Source organism: Panthera leo, chromosome A1, assembly GCF_018350215.1.
Source record: "Panthera leo isolate Ple1 chromosome A1, P.leo_Ple1_pat1.1, whole genome shotgun sequence".
Taxonomy (NCBI): Eukaryota; Metazoa; Chordata; class Mammalia; order Carnivora; family Felidae; genus Panthera; species Panthera leo.
This window is the reverse complement of record NC_056679.1, coordinates 136829021-136850806: the sequence shown is the minus strand read 5'-3', so window position 1 is coordinate 136850806 and position 21786 is coordinate 136829021. Positions and strand designations below refer to the sequence as shown.

The window sequence follows — 21786 nt, the reverse complement described above, 5'->3', positions numbered from 1 at the left end:
ATATGTCAAGTCAATCACACTATATTTACCATCATGTTTTTATATTTATGAAATGATGCTCTTATGATCCCATTTAGATAAGCACATTTTAAGTCTTAAAAAGAATTAGACTGTAACTTCACACATGGCAAAATCATTTTTGCTATCCTGCAAATTTCTTTTTAATTTTTGCCTTGATGATTAGTGTCCCTAAATTACGTAAACGACTCTTTCTTGTTTTTTGCCCACTTTTGTCATATAGTTAGTTACCATGCAGCTTGTCTCTGTTTTACATTATCTGCAGAGAAAAATATTTTTTATATTTTCATCCTTTTTTATTGTTATTTCTTAACTTGTGGTCTTCAGAGTTGTTTCTGACTCTTTTCTATTTTATTTATTTCCCTTTCCCTGTTCTTTAGGTCATATTACACAGATAGCAGCCTTTCTTTTCTAAAATAACAAGGCCTGGAGAAAATCACTGACCATATGAGCACTTTGTAGAAATGTAAATACTTCATATATGTAATATATATTATGCATAACATCAACAGAACATTAATAAAGTCAGACAATTAAAAAAGGGAGGGGGCACCTGGGTGGCTCAGTCAATCACCCGTCTCTTGATTTCGGCTTAGTTCACGACCTCATGGTTTGTGGCATTGAGCCCTGTGCTTGGGATTCTCTCTCTCCCTCTCTCTCCGCCCCTCCCCTGCTTGCTATGTCTCAAAATAAATCAATAAACTTAAAAATAAATAAATAAAGTCAGACAATTGGTGATAGTTTTATGGGATTCATTTAATATTTTGTCAGTTCCAGTGCTGATCTAATCTTCTCAGATTTCTTTGTCTTTTTTGGGCTTATGTTAAAGAATAAAGTCCCCCTCTGTTTATGGATTCTTCTCATAACAGGGGTCTGGGGGAGGCACTGTTTTGTAGCTGTGTGCAGTGGCTAGCTTAGGAAAGAGGTAGGGGTTGCAAATAACTCATTTTCTCCCCTGATGTTGTTATTGCAAGAGCAGAGTTGGTTTCTGTGTCCTGGAATGGATGTATAGACAGGGACTAACCAAGGCAGAGCTGTGGAGAATCTGAAGGTGAGCCACTATGTACTTGCACTGAAATGTAGAAATCAGATAGAAATGCAAATGGATATAGATGTGGTATACTGGCAAACTCTAATACCAGGAGCGGCATTATCATGAGCGACACAGATTTATTCACAAAATGGTGAACAACTCTTGGTAAAGTTCTGAACAAATCAGACTGCTTTCTTCAGTTTACATGGTAGTTGCATCTATGGAAAAATTCAGCTTATTTTCAAATTACGCCCCCAAAAGTACTTTGCGTTTATATGTAAAATGGAGTTGTTAATTATCAATAGGTTGACTTTTTTTTAATCGTGTAATTGTCTGCCATGTCCTATATGCCATGGTATGTGGGGCAAATATTTTAACTTTTTATTTGCAAATTTTAAACTTACAAAAAATTGTAAGAGTAATACAAAAAGCATCTATAGTCTCTGCCTAGATTCACCAGGTGTCATCATTTTGACCTTTTTGTTTTGCTTTCTCATTTATCTACAGTCACACTTTTTTTTCTTTTTTCTTTTTTTTTTTTTTTTACCCATTTGGGAGTTTGTGGCATATACTATTGCCTTTAAACTGCTTTGGTGTAGACTACTCGACGTTTCTTAAGAAGCGAGTCCCTTTTTTTAACAGAATATTCGTCTTTTGGGGTTTGTTTTATATTCTTCATAAGTAGATTCAAAAGGCTCCCCGGCCAGAATATTGTCAGGGATATTGTGTCCTTCTCAGGACGACTTCTCATCTGGAGACACCTGATGTCCCTCTGCCCTCACTGCTGAGGTCAACTTTGATCACCCAGTCAAATGTGTCTGATCTTTCCAATGTAGAGTTACTGTTTATCTCCTTTGTGACTAATGGGCAATTTGTGGGCAGATACTTTAATATCATGCCAGTGTCCTGCTGCTTATCAAGAGTTTCCCCCTAAGATTTAGTATCCATTCAGCTTCTTGTCTGAATCAATCTTTAATATAATGTTTGCAAAACAATGGTTTTCCAATTCTATTAATACCTCCACATTTCGTGATTAGTACTCAGTATTCTAATGTAAGCAGGAGCCCTCCCTTTTCTCCCATTTCTTTCTCTGTTTATTATCAGTATGGTCTTGTGGGTTGTGGATTCCTCTTTTTCTTTTAATGATTCATTACCATCCTTGTTATTTTAGTGGTCAAATTGTTTCAGAGTTGGGTGGTAGAAGCCCTTTCAACCTGAGTCCCAATGTTCCATCCTGTATCTTCCTGCTCTATCCCTGGAATCAATTCTTTCTCCAAGGAGTCCTGCTTCCTTTTAATAAGGAATGGTGTTAGAAACCAAGATCTGTGCACTACTTGTACTCTTGCTACTATGGGATTTTTGCTTCTTGGTCTATTCAGTAGATAGAGCTAGGAAAAATAAAGGTACGTATACACATAAACACATGCACATACATGCATATAAACTTACATGTACATACTTTACAAATAATTCATGCTAAAACCTCCAATTCCAGTTCATACCCGGAGGGTTCTTCCTTGCCTTCTTCTAGTCCATATTTGTATCAGCCTTCTATACTGAAAACTCTGGCCCCCAACAGGGACAGTGTTTTAATGTGTTGTACAGTCTCTGCATTGCAGGTTATCTAATTTTCTTGTCTGCTGATCACTCACTACTCCCTGTAGTCATTGTGAGAGTCAAAAAAAATACCCCCATATTTCTTTAGAAAATGGGCATTTATGCCATCTGGGGCCAATAGTGCTCTTTTTGGGAACAACCATTCCAATGATGAAACCAACATGGACTCCATGAATTATCTTGCAAGGTTGTTATGATATGCCAGGAAAGCTATTCAGCTATTAACACTTTCCTAGGTACGAAGGGAAATTTAGAAAAGACCATTGTATTTGGTGCCTTGGTATAGGATGTAGTAAGCCCTGTGTATTAGGGGACAAAATTATGGAACCTTTGTCATAGATTCCTGAATAAGCAGAAGCTATTTGCCAGAGAATGAGAATAATAAGTCTGCAACAAATGTAGGTAATTGTCCTCTCTCTCTTAAGATTAGTATACTTGGAAAGTAGTAACGGCTACCATTTACTGAATGGTACTCTGCCTAGAATATCCTCTGTACATCTTGGATCCCTATCCAGTCAGAATTGATTTTTTTCCTCACCCTGTATTCTTACAGCACTTTGTGTCTTTGTTGTGTCGTTTGATGTGGTGAAAAGTCTGCACTTCGAGGACACATCTGGATGTGAGCCCAAGCTCTGACAGCTTTCAGAAACTGTTATTTAACCCATGTTCTTGTTGCCATAAATTAGGGAGGATTATAAAGCCTGCTTCAGTTAACACTCTGACATATAATAGGTGCTCCCGAAATAGGTGAAATGAATGAATCCCTAGCCTCTTGATTCTACGCTGTATAAAAGATTAGGCCATGAAGTGAGATAGGGTTTTAAAACTCCAACTGCTCTAAAGGAAAAGAGGCTATCTGAGACAGTATTTTTTTTTCCTTCTACGTAACAAAGTGTAATTAAAACTTTCGCGCATATTTTCCCTAACTGTTGAGCGTTTGGGTTGAGATGTGGGTCCTCAGAATTGAGGCACTGCGCCCAGGGCTGCATCCCGAGGATCGTACAGTAGGTGGCAGCGCCGCCTCTGAGGAGACCGCTGCGCAGCCTTTGGAACTGGGCTTTTGGGTGCGGACCTTTCGGGAAGCCTCCTCCGTACGTGCGTGCACGCGCGTGCGCGGAGTCCTGCCCTTAGCATGTGGAGCGCTGTGATTGGGCGCTGGGACCTGGTGCGGGCTCGTTGATTGGGGGAGGGAGGAGGGGCGATATGAGGCATTTACTCCGTGCGTCTTCATTGGAGGGCGTGGGGTGGAGTGGAGCTGGGTGGGAGAGGTAAGGTTCCTGGGTGGGTGTACGGCTTTGGCTTCCATCTGCTTACGTGATTTCGCCTCCACGCGGGTTACTTGCGCGTGAGAGATGTTCGGTGCTTGCTCTGACGGGCGTGAGGCTCTGGTGCCTCCTGTTCAGTCTCAGTGGTTTTCTATTAGAGCCTTGGGGGCGCCCTAATGGGGATCTGTCCAGCCCCGGTAGGAGGGTAATTTATTACTACGGAGGTCTTGATTAAAACCGCGGGTGCTATTTGGTACCTACACTGCAGTTTAGGGATCAAGCAGGGTATGAATGCAAGTCAGGTGTTGTGGCAAAAGAGTCGAAAGGCAGCCTTCATTCGTTACTAGTTCTGTGCTGAGCACTTAAGACGCACCATCCCATTTAATGCACACAACAGCCAGCTAATGCAGCTGCAGCTTATAGATGAGGAAACTGAGGCCATATTTTGACATTTACTTGAGCCCATTTCCTTTATGCTGAAAAATAGCTTTCTCAGTGATATCTGTAGTAGTGTCTTCCCTCGCACTGAACAGTGGATTTCTTGCTTTAAAAAAAAAATACATTTTGGGGCGCCTGGGTGGCTCAGTCGGTTAAGCCTCCCACCTTGGCCCAGTTCGTGAGTTCGAGCCCCGCGTGGGGCTCTCTGCTGACAAGCTCGGAGCCCGGAGCCTGCTTTGGATTCTGTGTGTGTGTGTGTCTCTCTCTCTGCCCCTCCCCTGCTCACACTGTCTCTCTCTCAAAAAACTAAATAAATAAACATTAAAAATTAAAAAATACCTTTTGGTTGCAGTATAATGTATACTGAAAAGTCCATAAATCATAATGTTTAAATTGGTATACTATCACAAGGTGGACAAACCTATGTAAGAAATAAAACATTCCTCCCCCTCAAGAAGTCCTAATACTGGCTCCCATTAGCAGCTCATGGCTAATATTTACTTCATCTCTAATTCTACTGATTGTACCATGCTGATCCTTTGGTTTATTTTGAGGCAAATCCCAGATAGTATCTAATTTCATCCATAAGTATTTTAATATATATCTCAAATATAAGGGTACTTTTAATACCACTATCACACTTAAATTTTTAATAATTATTTAAATGTGAAAGACACAGTGTTCAAATTACCCTGATAATTTCATAAATCTTTTTAATGGTTTGGTTGAATCAATATGCAGATAAGGTCCATACAGTGCAATTCATTATATCCTCCCCTTCTCTTGCCTCTTTTAAAATCTTTTTTATAGAAATATATAGAAGTAGAGAAGTTGGTGTAATGAACCTCCGGAGTACTGTCACCCGGTACAACTGCTTCAGCAGTTGTCAATTCCTTCTAGACTTGTTTCATCAGTCCCCTTTCCCATGACCTGATTACTTTTTAACATTTGTTAGCAGATCATTTTATGTGTATTTTCACATGTACCTCTAAAAGACAAGGATTTTTTAAAAATACAATTATAATACCATTCTCATTTAAAAAACTTAGTCATTCCTTAACGTCATTCGATGTGCCATCAATGTTTACATTTCCCCAAATGTCTTATACATTTCTTTTTAATTTATAGTTTGTTGAAATGGGCCCAGGTAAGGTTCATACACTGTAATGTGTTGAGATGTCTTTTAATTAAATATTTTTTAATCTATAAGTTTCTTTTTCTTGCTGTTATTTGTTGAGGAAAACTGGTCTTTTGTTTCCCACGTTCTGGATTTGCTGTTTTCATTCTTTTGGTGGTGTTTAACATGTTCTTCTACCTTCTGTTTGTCTGCTAAAGCTGGCAGTTAGAGTTGGACACTTGATCAGATTTAGGTTTTTTGTTTTTTTGTTTTTCTTTTGGCATGAATATAAGTGTTGTTTACTTTTGTCAAGAGGCACACAGCATTTATGTTAAAGGCCTCTGTGATGTTAAAGGCCAGTCATGACTATTGCTTATATCTCCTCTTTTATTAGGAGCTGCAAAATGTTACCATTTTAATTCAATTGTTTCTTATTTATTACCCAGAAAATGTCTTAGAAGAATTCTCTTTCATCAGCAGTTTAGTTATCTCTTTCATCAGCAGTACAGTTTGTATGAAAGAGGCAGCTTTCAAAATCATGGGTTGACCTGCCATCCTCCAAAAATGATCACTGGTGATAGATTTTTTTAAATATCAGTATGAACTCGTGGATTTAAGTATTCCACACATTTTAACCCATAACAGTTGATATTTTTATTGAAAGGGCCTTACTTTTACCAACTGAGCTTCAGAGAACCCTAGGGGTTCTTGGGCTTTCCATTTCAAGTCAGAAGATTACAGTTTTAAACTGGTTTCTGTATTGGGCTTCCCTTTGGTTAAAATAAACACTGAATTAAAGCATCGCCTCTGAAATTCCTCCACTAACCATGTAGATCTATTGAGGAAGTAGAAGGTGCAAGTTAACAGCATTAACCAGTGAGCAGCTTTTGAATTACAGACTAGGGCCCACAGTGAATGGGACTAAGGAGAAACCCTTTTTGGCAAACTGATAGGGTGCCAGTAGGAGGGCAGGCCTGATGGGGAAGCTCCCTGCTTTCTATGAGAAAAAGGTCTCTGGCTTGCATCACCTTGCTAGGGGTAAGGGCCCTGGTGATGAGCTGAGTTGGATTTCTGAGCCCTACTGAATTAAATGTTTTATTTCTGATTTTTCAGTTTATAAGTAATTATAAAGTAAGGGATACCTTTAGGTTTTCAGCACTTCTTTTTTTTTTTTTTTTTTAAAGAACTCCCTTTCGGAATCAAAGAGAAGTATATACACCGCTGACTCGTTTGAATTAGGGTGAAGCAAAGCACTGTGGTCCTCTCTTACAAACATTTCTCTCATTAGCTGAGGTTTAGTTTTGTGTCATTTCAGCTGTGGAGGCCTTTGGCTTGTTGCAGTGATTTTTCAAACCTTGCTTGAAGCCTGACATTTTCTGAAACCAGCTTTCCTAATCTTTCAGTTCCATATCATCCTCCTTTAGTCTCTTTTTCTTAGTATATATGCGTATAAAGCTTGCCTTTAGATTTTTCCTTTATTGAAACTATTTGTTTTAAAGCTTCTGGTGACCGACAAGTGGATACATGAAAATCTAAACATCTACATTCAGAATGGTTTCTAGGTGTTTCCTACTCCCTCCTTCCTTCTTTTGCTTCTGTACATATGTCATGTGTGCCTGTATTTGCATTTTAATACTGGAAACAGAAACATAGCTTCATATTCTATGTTCTGATCACTTCTAGGAGGTAACAACAATAATTTGTATCTAGTTTATTATGTAAGTTCGATGAGGTACACAGATTTTTTTTTTAATGTATTCTCAAGTTAGTTAACATACAGTATAGTCTTGGCTGCAGGAGTTAGAATCCAGTGATACATCACTTATCGATAACAATCAGTGCTCATCCCAACAAGTATCCTCCTTAATGCCCTTCACCCATTTTTCCCAAGGTACACAGATCTTAAGCCCAGAAAGAGTTTAGTGTTTACTGATTAACAGTCATGTACAGTTACATAGAAATCATAAAAAACCAAAACCATCTAATAATTTCTCACCTAAAACTGTCATATATATGAATTTTTAAAAAATATTTTATTTAGGTGTTTTCCACCTTATTCCAGAAATGGAATTCAGTTTAATATCATCTTTGAACTTAAGAGCAATATTGAAGATGTGTTTTGTGTTCTCTCCATGGCAGTTCTCAAACATAATTCACTCTAGTTCTTGTGAGGTTGCATTGCAATCTCTTGGGGCCTTTGTTTAAAAATTTGTATTTCCTTGGTCTCACTTCAGGCCTACAGAATTAAAATCGCTCTCTGGGTGTGAAGCATAGGAATCTGAAGTTTTAAAGTTCTTTTTTTTTTTTTTTTTAAGTTTATTTATTTCGAGAGAGAGAAAAAAATGCAAGTTGGAGAGGGGCAGCGACAGAGAGAGAGAGAGAGAGAGAATGAATCCCATGCTGATAGCTTGGAGCCCTAAGTGGCTCTCCATCTCACACACCAGTGAGATCATGACCTAAGCCAAAATCAAGAGTTGGTCACTTAACCAACTGAGCCACGCTGGTGCCCCTGAAGTTTTAAAGTTTTAAAATCCTGCACATGATTCAAATCCTCAACCGGGTTTGTGAACAAGTACCCTCCTATACTTGGAATCATGCAGGATCCTTAAATAAAATCTTTTATGACCTTAAATCATCAATGGTATTGTTTTCTTCAGATAAGAGCATTTTATACTAGTATACATTTCATTTCTTGGACATACTTTCACATTGTCTATACAGCTTTAAGTTTCGTTAAATGAAGATGTATTTTCCCATATGGCTCTTGTGGACCTCAGCTGTCTGCTGCAGTGTATATTCCTGAGGAACTGAATGACAGGCAAGAAGGCATCTTCTGTGGCACATTTTTTTGAACCAAACCTGAGCATTTGTGGGCCCCTCACTGAAACATGAAGTGTTTTTTTGGCTGTTGAAGTCCGTGGTCCAGAACCCTATGGCGCTGGCCCTCTGTAGGCCACAGCTGCTCCAGCTTTCCTGGCCATCTCTGCTCTGTGCAGTTTTCTGCCTCATTCATCACGCCAACACTATCGTGTAAGGTGATTGGTCACATAGAATATTTAGCAGCAAACCCCTCTCTGACTTATAATATGCAAATGTTATGCATCTGATGTTTGCTATGCAGCTGTTGCTTTTTTGAGGCCCCGCAACCAATTTTACTTGACTGAAGAAGATGTCTTGGTGTGAAGGATTAAAATGGAATCTTGAGTTACCACGCTACAGAAGCCAACTCAATCCAACGTATATCAAAAAGATTTGGTACCATGAGACTGCTGTTTAATATCACTTTCTGAGCAAGTAGGTTTAACAATAGTAATTTGCCTTAATGTGAAGAGGTTTGAGAGACCTCCATGTGTGTGTGTTTTAATAGTCTTTAATTACCTGGTATCAATCCCTTTAAGGTATTTGTAAGAAAAGTAATTACTTTTACATTATATCAGGTTTTTAGGGTTTTGTGTTGCTTTCCCCCAGTAGCTACTGAGTCGTTGAGAGCATTACTCCAGGGAAAGGAAAGAGGAAAAAAAATGGCTAAATGCACAGCAATAGGTCTTCAATAATTACTTGTTGACTGATTACCTCTGCTTCTTCTAAGTGTAAAAGACAGAAAATACAAAAAAAAAAAAAAAAAACCAAACACAGACTAGCTTATGGAGGCATTTGTAGGTCATAGAAAATATTTTGGATTTTATTCCAAGTATGATAGAAAGCTGTTGGCTGGTTGAGAAGAGAAAATGACAGTATTTGATTTATCTTTTTTTAAAAGTCTTGATCAGACTGCTGTGTAGAGGTTAGATTGTAAGGGGGGGGGGCAATAGTTAACATGACTAGTCGGGAGGTGTGAGATTAGCAGTGGTAGTAGGAAAAAATACATATTTATATTTATGTTTCAAATCTAGAGCCTTTAGTACTTGTTGACAGTTGGTTATAGAGTGAAAAAGAATGGGGTTGAGGAAGACACCTAGGTTTTTGACCTGAATAAGCCAGTAGATGTAATAGCTGTTTACTGAGATGCGAAAAGCAAGTCTGAGGGAAAGGTTGGAGAATTAAGAGGACCTGCCATGTTTAGATACCTGTTAGGCATCCAAATGGAGATGTCACCTCTGCAGTTGGAAACACAAGTCTGAAGTTACAGGCAGAAAGAAGTCAGGGTAGGCATATATACGTGGAGTAAATAATCTGTAGATGATATTAAAGCTGTGGGAGAGCATGAGATCACCCAGGGACTGAGAAGATGGTGAAAAGTCTACCACTGAGACTTAGGGACTCCAGCATTTAGAAGTCAATAAGAGGAGATTTTGCAAAGGAACCCAAGAAAGAGAAGAAAGAGTACAGGATGGTCAACTATGTTAACATGCTAGTGAGAGGTCAAGTAAGATGTGGATGAAATATTAACCGTTGGATTTAACACTGTGGAGGTGGTCTTTGGTGTTAGTGGAATAATGGAAACTAAAACCTGATTTGAACGTGTTCAAGAGAGAAAGGACCTAAGGAAGTAGTAATAGTTGTGTCAGGGATGACTGATTTGAGAACTCTTGCTGCTGAGGGGAACAGAGCAACGGAGAAGTTATCTGGAAGGAGATAGGAGGTTAAGGGAGGTTTTTGTCATTTTGGTTTTTGTTTGATAAAGTTCATCCTTTATTCAAAAATAGAAGGCAGAGTATATGTGCATAGATGCTGGTAGCTTGGAGACCTGGTGGGAGGAGGATGAAGTTCTGTTGATTGCTTCTATTTTATACTCAGGGAAAGAAGACACAAAACCATGAGCTCAGGGGAGGAAAGAAGGGGAAAGAACATATTGTAACTTTGAGAAGCAATGAGAAGGTGTGAAATAATTCTTTTGAGAGTATGTTGCTTGGTGTTTCAGATCTTTTTAGACTCTGAGATAACAATGTAATCTCAGGAATGCCAAGTATTTCTGTGGATATTCTGCTCAAAGCAACCAGAATAGGAATTAGTTCAGGCCAAAAATTACTAAACATAGTCAGAATGCGTCTCAGATTTGTTCAGAAAATGTGTAAAAGTCATTTCATAAATTCCAATCTTTAAATTTTTGAAGAGCTAATACAGCTAGCTACCTGGTTCAAAATGCAAAAAGAATAAATGTGTAAGCAACGAAGGATCTCCTTTCTTTGGTTCCCTACTATGTAATTCCTTTCCGTGGAAAGTGTCAGTGATAACACCTTATTCTATCTCCTTCCAGAGGTACTTTATTGATCCACTGTTTAAAAGCTAACTATATGGTCGAGGGCATGGGTGGCTCAGTGGGTTAAGCTTCTGACTTCAGCTCAGGTCATGATCTCGCCGTTTGCGAGTTCAAGCCCCGTGTCGGGCTTGTGCTGACAGCTCACAGCCTGGAGCCTGTTTCAGATTCTGTGTCTCCCTCTCTCTCTGCCCCTTTCTGGCTTGTGTGCTCTCTCTCTCTCTCTTAAAAATAAATAAACGTTAAAAAAATTAAAAAGCTAAATATATGGTAGGATTTTAAAAATAATCCTTACTCCAGTTAAGTAAACCATTTTTTAAAATATTACTAATATTCCTTCATCCTTTCTAATTTATACAAAAATGATTTATAAAAAGAGCAAGAAAGAGCATCTGTTTTAATAATGACTTCACTATGTTGGCAGCCATCTGGTAGGAGTTGTTATCTGTTAGATTTTTCTTAAGAAATATATGTATTTGACAACGTTCTTTTTCCTTCTTTGTCTTCACAGCTGATCTAGCATCTTTAATGGATAAAACATATGAGAGAAAGCTGCCTGTTAGTTCTTTAACAATATCACGGGTAAGAAAACTTAAACATCTATATTTTCAAAGGAGGAGGATGAGAGACTCTTTATTTAAATGAAGCTGTGTAAATAAAGACTACCTTTCATAGGAAATACTCTTGCATAGTAGGGTATGTTTTTGTAGTTACTAATAGATATTTTGTGGTAAAGTAGCAAATTTCTATAATTGAAATAAAAAGTAATAAATTTACCAGACTCTGGTGTCAGTGATCATTGTTGTGTATCTGATTTGAATTTTTCTAGGATATGATATTCTGTTCTATGATACTATGATTTTTTTATGTTGATACACCCTTCAAAGTAGTAGTATTTCACTTGTTAATATTGGAAGTGATTTTGATATTTGAGAAAGTCTATAAAAGAATGGATATTACTGTTTAATACTGCAGTGCAGTGGAGCAGAGGGTAATATTAGGCTGAAAATCAGGAATGGTAATTGATAGTAACTGTTACTGAACACTTTCTATACCAGCTATTGTACTAGCTTCTTAATGTACATTACCTCTATTAATTCATTTAACGGCCGTATGAGATAAGCACTGTTAACTGCATTTTATATGTAAGACTCAGACTGGTTGATAACTTACTCAAGTACACACAGTTCATAAATAGAAAAATTGAGCTTCAAACCCAAATCTCTGTGACATCAAAGTCTTTCTCTGTTGCCTCCCTCAAGTAGATCTGATCTTTTCTTTATCATGAATTCATTTTGTGACATTAGGCAATTGAGCCCCTCTCAATTTCCTCATTTCTAGTGTGGGATCTCCCCACAGGGCTGGTATGCTAAAATGAGATCTTAATTGTGAAAATTCTTTGTAGAAATTAATGGCACCATAAAATTCAGGATGTTTTTAAATTTACATGAGGAAAAGTAAAGAAACCCTTATCCTTTTTAGTCTCAGTCTTTTCTTTCTGCCTCTTGATATTTTCCTTTTAGTAGGGAAGCAGTTTTAACTAGGTCATAACCTAAATTGTGTAGCCTCAATTTTCAGAGGGGGACTGAAAAGCCATTGCTCATCTTTTACATGATGGATAAGATTTCTGAATGCCATAATACCTGATACTTGTTTAAGCAGCACTTGAGAGCTTAAAGAGCTTTCACGTACATTTTCTCACTGGCGTCTCACACTCTTCAGTGTAGGTGCCCTTATTCTTTTAATGCAGATGGACCAGCTAAGTTCCGGAGTGGCTGTACCATCTGTCTGTGCCACACAGCAAACACTCGCTCAGGAGAATGAGTTCTCAACTTTAAGTCCTGTGTTTGAATTGTGTTTTATCTGCTCCTTAATGAGATTTCTAAATAAAATCCTTAAGTCCTAGACATTTTTAGAAAGCCTCTCCACTTTTGCTCTTTTTCTTCATAAAGTTTCAATTTTAGGCACAACATGCATTTTGTCCTACTCCATCCTTTTTGCCTGTGTCTCCTATAGGATAGAATACATCCTTGGAATAATTTTTTTTGTTTGTTTCTTTACTTTGGAGTTAGGAGCATACACAAGGATTTTATGGTTCAAAGGAAGACTTTGTTGGTGGAAGGATCACAGGTTGACTGGTTCATAGCAGGGTCAGAGTAGGAAAAATGGTCGTAAGGCTACATTTTCTAAATTTAGATTTTCATCTCTTGGGCCATATTTTTTCAGCCATTAGAGTCTTTCTCCTTTCACCTACCTGTTCTCATGTAGGTGAGAAATATTGATAACTAATTATAAACATAGTAGGAGGAGCTCTCTCGTTCTGGGCAAGTTTCATGTTTGGTTTTCAAACAGTTTTTCTTATCAAGGTTGATCTACACATAGAAAAACAGAAGGCTTTGTGTGTTCCTTGCATTAGCACAGAAGGGTTTCAAGAATGGAGCCGTACCATGGGAACAGTGTTCGAATAAAATGGATGTCCTATCTTTTAAAAAAAATTTTTTTAAGTTTATTTATTTTTGAGAGAGAGAGCAAGTGAGCATGAGCTGGGGAGGGGCAGAGAGAGAGGGGAAACATAGAATCCAAAGCAGGCTCCAAGCTATGAGCTGTCAGCACAGAGCCCGACACGGGGCTCGAACTCACAAACCATGAGATAATAACCTGAGCTTAAGTTGAATGCTTACTCAGCTGAGCCACCCAGGTGCCCCTGGATGTCCTATCTTTTTTAAGGTCATTGTGTGAATCAGGTCCAATATATAGCATAATCTGTATTCAAAGTTTATTTTTCTGTCTTTCAGTTTGTGGACAACATTTCATCTAGAGAAGAGATAGACCATGCAGAGTATTACCTTTACAAGTAAGTTTTCCATTTGATTTGACTATATATTCTCTCACAAAGGGTGGTAGGTATTATGCATAATGTTTAGCACCTTTTTAAGTTTGTGTTTTGGAGATATTTCCATATCAGTATATAGATAGCTTCCTCATTTTTTATAACTGCATCATATTCCCTATTGTGAATGTATTATTTAAACCAGTTCTCTATTACAGGACCTTTAGGTTGTTTGCTCTGTCTCTTTGTAGTAGGTGTAGTATAGTAATTAACAACCCTGTACACATGTAATTTTACACATAATCCCCATAAGTGTATACATTTGTAATTATAATAGCTGCTGCCAGATTTCTTTCTATTGAGATTTCACCAGCTGACATTACTGCCAGCACTGGAGTAGAAAGGCCTGTTTTTACAGGTTGGTCAACAGGTGTTTTCACACTTTGAGATTTTTTGTCAGTCTGATAGGTGAACAATTTTATATATCTCTTCTCTCCCTTTCTTATTCAGATGGAAGTGCAGTCTATATCCACTATTCAGCACCTATTTTTAATTAACACTATATTTTAAAACTTTACGGACATTACCACATTTGCTTCATACTTTCCCACAGCTGTGAACAATCCTACTGTGAACTACAGACACACTCACCTGTGTGTACAAAGAAAAAGAAGCTTGTTCACTACAGCACCATCTGTAGTAGCAAAAGATGTGAATAACCTAAAGCTTGTTAAATAAGGGACTGGTCAAATAAATCTGATTTTTTTCTTATAGTTTCATCTATCAGATCAAAATGATACCTTACAACTTTTTATTGTGATTCCTTGTTGTGATTTAAAAAATCTGATTTATGATTTGTTCCAATTCCTGGGTTTCAAAAATAGATTCAAACTGATGCTTAAAATGTTTTGGGGTGCCTGGGTGGTTCAGTTGATTAAGCACCTGACTCTTGATTTCAGCTCAGGTCATGGTCGCATGGTTTATGAGTTCGAGCCCCACATCTGGCTACGTGCTAACAAAGTGGAGCTTGTGTGAGATTCTCTCTCTCTCTCTCCCTCTCTCTCTACCCCTCCCTAGCTTGCACTTTCTCTCTCTCAAAATACATAAATTAATTAAAAAATGTTCTTAGTAAGCATTACATTAGAATTTGCCATTTGTCCTTTGTTTTAAGAGAGTTTTTTATTTTTTCCATCTGGGTATTTTTTATTATTTCTTTTAATGTTTATTTTATTTTTGAGAGAGAGCATAAGTGGGAGAGGGGCAGGCATAGAGGGGAACAGAGGCTCCCAAGCGGGTTCCACAATGATAGCAACGAACTGGATGCGTGGCTTGAACTCATGAGCCTGAGATCATGACCTGAGCCAAAGTAAGACACTCAACCAACTGAGCCATGCAGGTATCCCCTAGGTACATTTTTTAAAGCTTTCTTTATATTAATGAAAATGTATTCAATTTTCTTTTACATAATTTTGCTACACAGAAATGAGCCTTTTTTTTTCTTTCTTTCTGAATTGGGTAAATTCTGCCACCTTTTTGGTGTTTTGTGTACAAATGTAAATCTTAATTACATTAGATTTCACACCTGAAATATACTTATTTAAAAGTTTATTTTTGAGAGAGAGATACCGTGTGCACGTGGTAGCAGGGGAGGGACAGAAAGAATCCCAAGCAGGCTCCATGCTGCCAGTTCAGAGCCTGATATAGGGCTCGAACCCATGAACAGTGAGATCATGACTTGAGCTGGAACCAAGAGTCAGACGTTCAACCAAGTGGGCTACCCAGGCGCCATTAAAAGCATTTATTTGAAATTTAAGATTGCCTTTAATCATTTCATAATTTTAAATTCTAGTCCTGAAATCATAATTGCAAGTGCTCTCCTAAATATAAATGTATTATTTAATGAGAGTAAGCCCTGCCTTTTTTAGTGGTTCTTTGGCACCGTAGGGCTCCTTTGATAGTTATTTTTGCCTGTGGTGGAAAGTGTATTCAGGCCACCATCTTCCCAGTTCTTGTTCTTTTGCTTTGTTGATGGCAAAATGCAGAAAATAGTTCCAATGTCTAAAGAGAAATTATTTCTTAGAATTCTGTCCTGTGGGACACAGTGCCATGATTTTGGAAGAAATACAACCCAAATTTGCAAGTACCTCTGTAGTATATAACTGATTTCAGTGATTCAACATTCAGCAAGTGTTTACTGAGCACCTGTTACATGCCTAGGCTGTGTCCAAGGTGCTGGAGTATAGAGACCAAGTTAAAGACTGTCCCATTCCTCATACGTTAAAGTTTAACTGAGAAATTTAAGTCCCGCCTTTAAGACCATCATGATTCCTCTCATGATGTCAGTTTTGTTAGGCCTAGACTCTTACTGAAAGTTTCCTAAACTCTTTCTCCTGTTTCCATATAGGTTATATAGAAGACTCTTACCCATCTTAAGATGAGTCACTGTTTAATTTGACATCCCATCCTTTGCTTAATCAAAACTGAGGTTCTAATATACTGAATGTCAACTATACTTCAATAAAAAAAACAAAACTATTGTTCTAACAATGACATCACTTTATTTCTGTTGTTTCTCCTCCCTTCCATTGCCAAGAAAATTGGCTCTCTTTTTTCTCAGCCTTTTTTTTTTTAAAGAAATAAACATTTTTGTGACTTCATGAAATTACTGTTATATGTGTATGGGACTAGGTATAACCCCAAAAAACTGCATCAAGATGTAGATAATGGAGGTTGGCTACATTCACTCATTAGCTAAATGTCTCATTCCTGCTTTCTAGCTTTAGAGAATATATAAAGGTTGTGCCTCAGCAAAATTAGAAGTTACAAGTAATGAACTCTCAAGGTTTCTCTGCATTAATTGAAGTCAGGAATGTCGATCCAAAAGACACCAAGGGCCTGTGGTATTGCCACCAGTTAGGTCTTCAGCATGTAGTGGTTGTGGTGCCCGGCATCCCCACATGGGATGACTTTAGACATCTTAGAGAAGTTTATGATCACCAGTCTAGAGTAAGGAAATGAAGCCATTTCTTAATCCCAAATAACTGACAGCTTCTTGGGAGGATTTCTCACTCCCCAGGCAGTACCATCTTTGAGGGTAGGGCACACAACAGGACTTTGGGCTGCCACCTCTGTCATTAGCTCAACTCTTTATCTGCCTCAGCCTGTGCGGGTCAGGCTCAGCAAGTAGAGCCTAACTGCTGTGTTCTCCCATCTTCTAGTGATCGGTCTCCCCACTGATGATGTAAGCAGTATTAGAGCCAGAGAAGTTTGGAACCTTGCGTGACCAGTGGAGGGCTGACTGAGCATCTGCCGTTGACTCAGGTGCACAAGTTCCAGCAGTTCAGGGTGCTGCTGGCACAGGCCGGCTTGTTACCATTCTATCCTCCCAGGAGAGAATTTTAGCCTTTGACTCTCCTGAGGGACACAGGTTTAAAAGTTTAGAGGCTTCAAGATTGAGATTTTCAGGGATCTTTTAAGGAGAGTTAGAAAGGCTGCGTTTGAGAGAGTATGAGGGAAAAGAATATCCAAACACCCCTATTTGACCCCTGGGGGACTGCAACCTGATGATCAGCTTTTCCCCCCACCATTCATTAAACAACAACAACGAACAAACAAAATCAAAAACGAGGAAAGGGCAGTGATGCTTTAAACAAAGGAATAATGTGAACTAAAGGTGATTAAAGCAGTTAAAACCAGACACTATATAGGTTGACAAGAAAAAGAGTCCCTGATAATATTCTACACATCTAATGGGAAAATAAAACCAAGAGTAAAAATGAGTACAACAGCACAAGCGCTAAACTGAGGTACAATAAACAAAATCCGTCAGTAAGAAACAAGAGAAGGCATGCTAAGAACTGGTGGGCTCTAACAAAATAAAGGAAACAAGATTAAAATAGGAGAATAAAAAAGTGAACAGAAAATGAGGTAAGAAGAACCCGATCCCCCACATACTCTGTTCACACCATATGTATAGATACGGCTGGGAGAGTGGGAAAATAGGCATAGGCGTGCTATTGCACTCGTACTGTCAACAGGCCGAATAGTACCTTCTTTGTGAGTGCTTTTCAAGCTGCTTCCAACAAGCCTTGGAGCTGATCGCTCACAGGGGCCTCGGGGCTGTGGGCCTGGGAGGAAAAGGCAGTGACAGAGAAGCCAGGCAATGCTGCCACCAGCTCTCTGCTTCTGTTTCTGCTTCTGTTTAAGCCAGGGAAGCTGTGCCTCCAACTGCTTTATGTATATGTTGGGGTCTGCGGAGAGAATGTAGAGAGGTCTGTGAACTTCAATGAGAATAAAACTATGTGTTTATTTTCACTAAACTCTCAATAATATTTAGCATTTCCTTCAATTATGAATATTTGCAACAGATCACAGTATTATAAGCAGCATCTGTGTCTTTCTCACTAATAAAAGCAGATTTTTCAAATCTCACACGTTTGTTGCAGATCTCTTGACAAATTATGCTCATCACTGCTTAGAAATTAAATTTGGGGGGGCCCTGGGTGGCTTATTTGGCTCCGGTCATCATCTCGTGGTTCGTGAGTTTGAGCCTCGCTTTGGGCTCTGTGCTGACAGTTGAGAGCCTGGAGCCTGCTTCAAAGTCTGTGTCTCCCTCTTTTCTCTGCCCTCCCCCTACTCATTCTCTCTCTCTTTCTCTCAAAAAAAAAATAATAATAATACATAAACATTGCATTTGGAATTAAACTACTGCTAGATAGTGTTAATTCGTGCATTAATACAGAAGCACATGTTCCCACATCTTAAGGATTTTTTTAATATTTTGATAATTTCACTGTAACTGGTTTCCTTTGTGATCCTGTGTGCTTTTATTTTATGCATTTAAAACATCATTCTGAGGAGTTTATGAGCTTCATCAGACTGCCGGAGAATTCATGCCACAAAGAAATGTCAGGAACCCTGCTATGAGATTGTGTTTGAAAAGTCCTTTGCTTAGGTTTCCTCCAGGCCTTTTGAAATTTTCTAGGTCTTTGTTTTTTCCTTCTTACAAAGAAGGCTTTCTTTTCTTATTTTAGTTTAGACTTTATAGAGTAAGACGAACATATGGTTTATAGGTGTGCTGTTTTCCAAATGAAAGCTTAAATACAGCCAGTCTCATAAGCTTCTCCACAGAGCTTGAAGAAGATGTGGGGAAAGTGAAGAGATGCAGACTGGCCAGAGATGCTGTAGGCAGGAGATCATTGCAGGGGCGGGGTTGAGCAGGATACACTTCTGCCTGGTTTTGGTATTGCCACCCATCTGTTCTCTGGGCTTGGTGAGGGAGAAGCCATGATGCTGCTTAGCAGTAAGCAGAGGTGTTAAGGCACTGAGGAGAAAAGTAACTGTGCAACCGATGGCTGCTGAGAGGAAAGGGCCCTTCACAGGGCATCTGACTGCTAGGCATGCATAAGAAGCTGACAGCTCAGTTATGCTCTATATTTGCTAAAAAAGAGTTTTATATGCCCCGTGTTAGTGTGAAAAGGAGTTGAGCAAAATATTTTTCCCTCGGGCATAGGATTAATTTCTGTTTCCTACCCTGTACCCTCTCTTTGGCGTTTGAAGAAAAATGTCTTTCTGTCTTTGCTTTACTATAAACTTACAACATTCCTAAGAATTAGATTTGCATCTTTATTTTACTGATGCCCAGACTAAAGCATAGAGATTCACTGAGAGCAGCCAACATAGATGGTGTGCACGTAAGCGGCTGCCTAACCCAGGCAGAGAAGGGAAGCCAAAAGGATGTAATGTAAACAGAGGGACAGTACTGTGAAAACAGTAGTGTTTGCACAGTGGAAGATATTATCAGTAAGGGTCCCAGTATGCTTTTTTTTCGAGGAAACTGAGACAGAAGGAATTCCATAGAGACCAGAGTATAGAGCATGGTAAAGCAGGAGAAAATTAAAATTAAGAGATAGGAGGAAATGTGTTATATTTTGTGTAGTCTCTGGGTTGTTGATGGTACTTGGTTTCTAGAGGCTGTGGTCTTAGCTTTTTCTCCACAAGACATCCCTTTTAAGATCTGTCAACTTGAAGTCTGTTATAGTGAGCTTACCTAGAGTTTTCCTTTATCAGTTGGTGAAAAGCGTCTCTTTGTCAGGCTACCTTGTCAATAGTTCTGAGCTCAGGACTCCCCAAGTCCATGTGTGCTGCCCACATATATACACGTGATCCCCGAGGCAGGCTGTAATCTCCATTTTCAGGAGATAAAACTGTATGTCATCGGTAAAATTATGGCATCAGTTAAAGCCATTGTTTTCATGGTTCTAACAAGCTTTAACAATTCCTGTATTGGTATTTGATTACTGAATTAATTGAATGCAAAGTCAAGCTATAAAAACTCCTTCTTTCCATGTGTATCTTCCTCTTCACCAAGGATGCTTGCAAATTACATCTTTAAAGTCTTATTTAGACTTTCCGATACTTTTGAGACCATGGCAGTTTAGCATGCATAAAATTAAACTTGTTCCTTTTACTGTCAGAGTGTCAGTAATCAGAACTGATAATTTAATCTGCAGCACAATTATCATTCTTGAAGGCTAAGTGATAGAAATTTCTGATGTACATAACATATTCTCTCTATTTTAAGAATGTAACATTTTTTAAAAATAGTCTTGGTTTTTAGCAAAAATGTGGGGAATACTGAATTCATTGCCTTATAATAAGAAGAGATTGTCACAGAGCTGCATGAGAGGGTTTTTTTCCTCAGAATACAGCTCCGTATTGTCATGGGGAGTGACCTGCCACCCATTAATGAGCGTAAGTCAAGGTAGTGAGTGTGGGAGGCTGTGTGCTGCCAACACGTTCATCCACACCGTACCTTAGCCTCAAGCATCTCTCCTGAGTTGCTTAACTGACCTGGCAGATAGCAGGCATCCGTGGTTGGGGACGGATGGCAGGTCAGCAACAGCTGGGGTGAGGCAGATGGCAGCCTGCATGTCTCCAGGTCCCAGGTTGGCAGCCAGTCTAAAAAAGGACGGTCCAAAATAGCTCCATTCTTTCAATAAACAAAAATATCCCTGTGGCTCCTTGGAAGGTGAGCGCACTACCCTAGGCCCATGTTGTAAGAATCTGTGTCTGTCTGTCGAAAGAGGGGAAGGTGGGAGCTGATGAGGAGCTTAAGCAGTAGTAATTTTCCTTTGCAGGCATGGGGATTGTGTATTACAGCAATGAAAGGAAATCAGAGATTTTTCTGTTAGCCTGTTGCCAGGTGTCATTATGTTTCAACGTTATTAAGAAATGAGTAAGAGCCCAAGAGGAGGGAAATGACTTGTAACAGCATTTTTAAAAAACACTTCCATTCTTTAATATTGCCGAGTGCTTTATTTACTTCTTATTTGCTAATCCTTACCACAGGCCTAGGAGACAGTTTCTTACTGTTAATGGCTCTGCAATAGAGAATAGTCCATTGTCAGGGGCACTGTCTGCACCTTGCCAAAGACCCGCTGGAGCAGTGTGCTGGGAGTTAGGGTGAGGACTGTGTCCCCAGCTCCTTTAGACTGTGCACTTAACTCCTGACCAGTCTCACTGCAGCCTGGGGGCCTCATCATACCAGAGGGGTGACCTTCAAGGGTATTTTCCTGGCTTTTGTCCACACATGCTACCTAGCTTTCCCAGCGGGATCTGATACCTTAGATAGGTACTTTATTTTTCCGGAGTGATGAGTCCCCTGGAGGCTCTCATCCTAGGAGTCCATAGCAGTCCAGGCAGCTGCAAACATCTATGTACGAAGCTTTGTAGGGACCGATGCCTTCATTTCTTTGTGGTAAATACCTGGGAGTGGAATGGGTGGAGCATATGGTAGGTAGACATTTTCCGAACTGTTTTTCAAAGTGGTTTTACTGTCTTACCATCCCAACAGCAGTTCCAGATCCTCCACATTGTTGCCAACACGTTTAGCCTTATTAATAGGGTTTAGTGGTATCTCATTGTGGTCTTAATTTATTTTTGCCTAAATGACTCATGATGTAGAACATCTTTTCATGTGCTTTTCTGCCGTGTCTACGTCTCCTTTGGTAACGTGACTGTTCAACTCCTTTTCCTATTTTTCTTTTTATTTGATTGCTTGCGTTTTTATTAGTGGGTGTTAAGAATTCTTTATCTCATAGTTGTGTCTTTTTGTTCACTTAACAGTGATTTTCAGAGGGCAGTTTTTAGTTTTGATGGAAGTCCAGTTTGTCAGTTCTTTTCTTTTATGGATTGTGCTTTTGCCACCAGTGGAGAAGTTTTTGCCTAGCCCAACAGCATAAAGATTTTTCTCCTGTGTTTCCTTTAAGT

At 39.0% G+C, this 21786-nt stretch overlaps 1 protein-coding gene across 5 annotated transcripts in view; it reads left to right on the top strand.

Annotated features, from left to right (window-relative positions):
• The window catches only part of MRPS27 (mitochondrial ribosomal protein S27), a 130670-nt gene that overhangs the window by 47925 nt on the left and 60959 nt on the right, over positions 1-21786 (top strand). For 4 of the 5 annotated variants that reach the window (XM_042940717.1, XM_042940724.1, XM_042940731.1 and 1 more), the window contains 2 exons: positions 11197-11267; positions 13481-13539. In XM_042940717.1, coding sequence (XP_042796651.1) covers positions 11214-11267; positions 13481-13539 — 113 coding nt within the window. In that variant the 5' untranslated portion in view covers positions 11197-11213. Of the gene's footprint in view, positions 1-8609; positions 8783-11196; positions 11268-13480; positions 13540-21786 lie in introns of all 5 variants that reach the window. The other variant, XM_042940734.1, reaches the window with a different exon arrangement.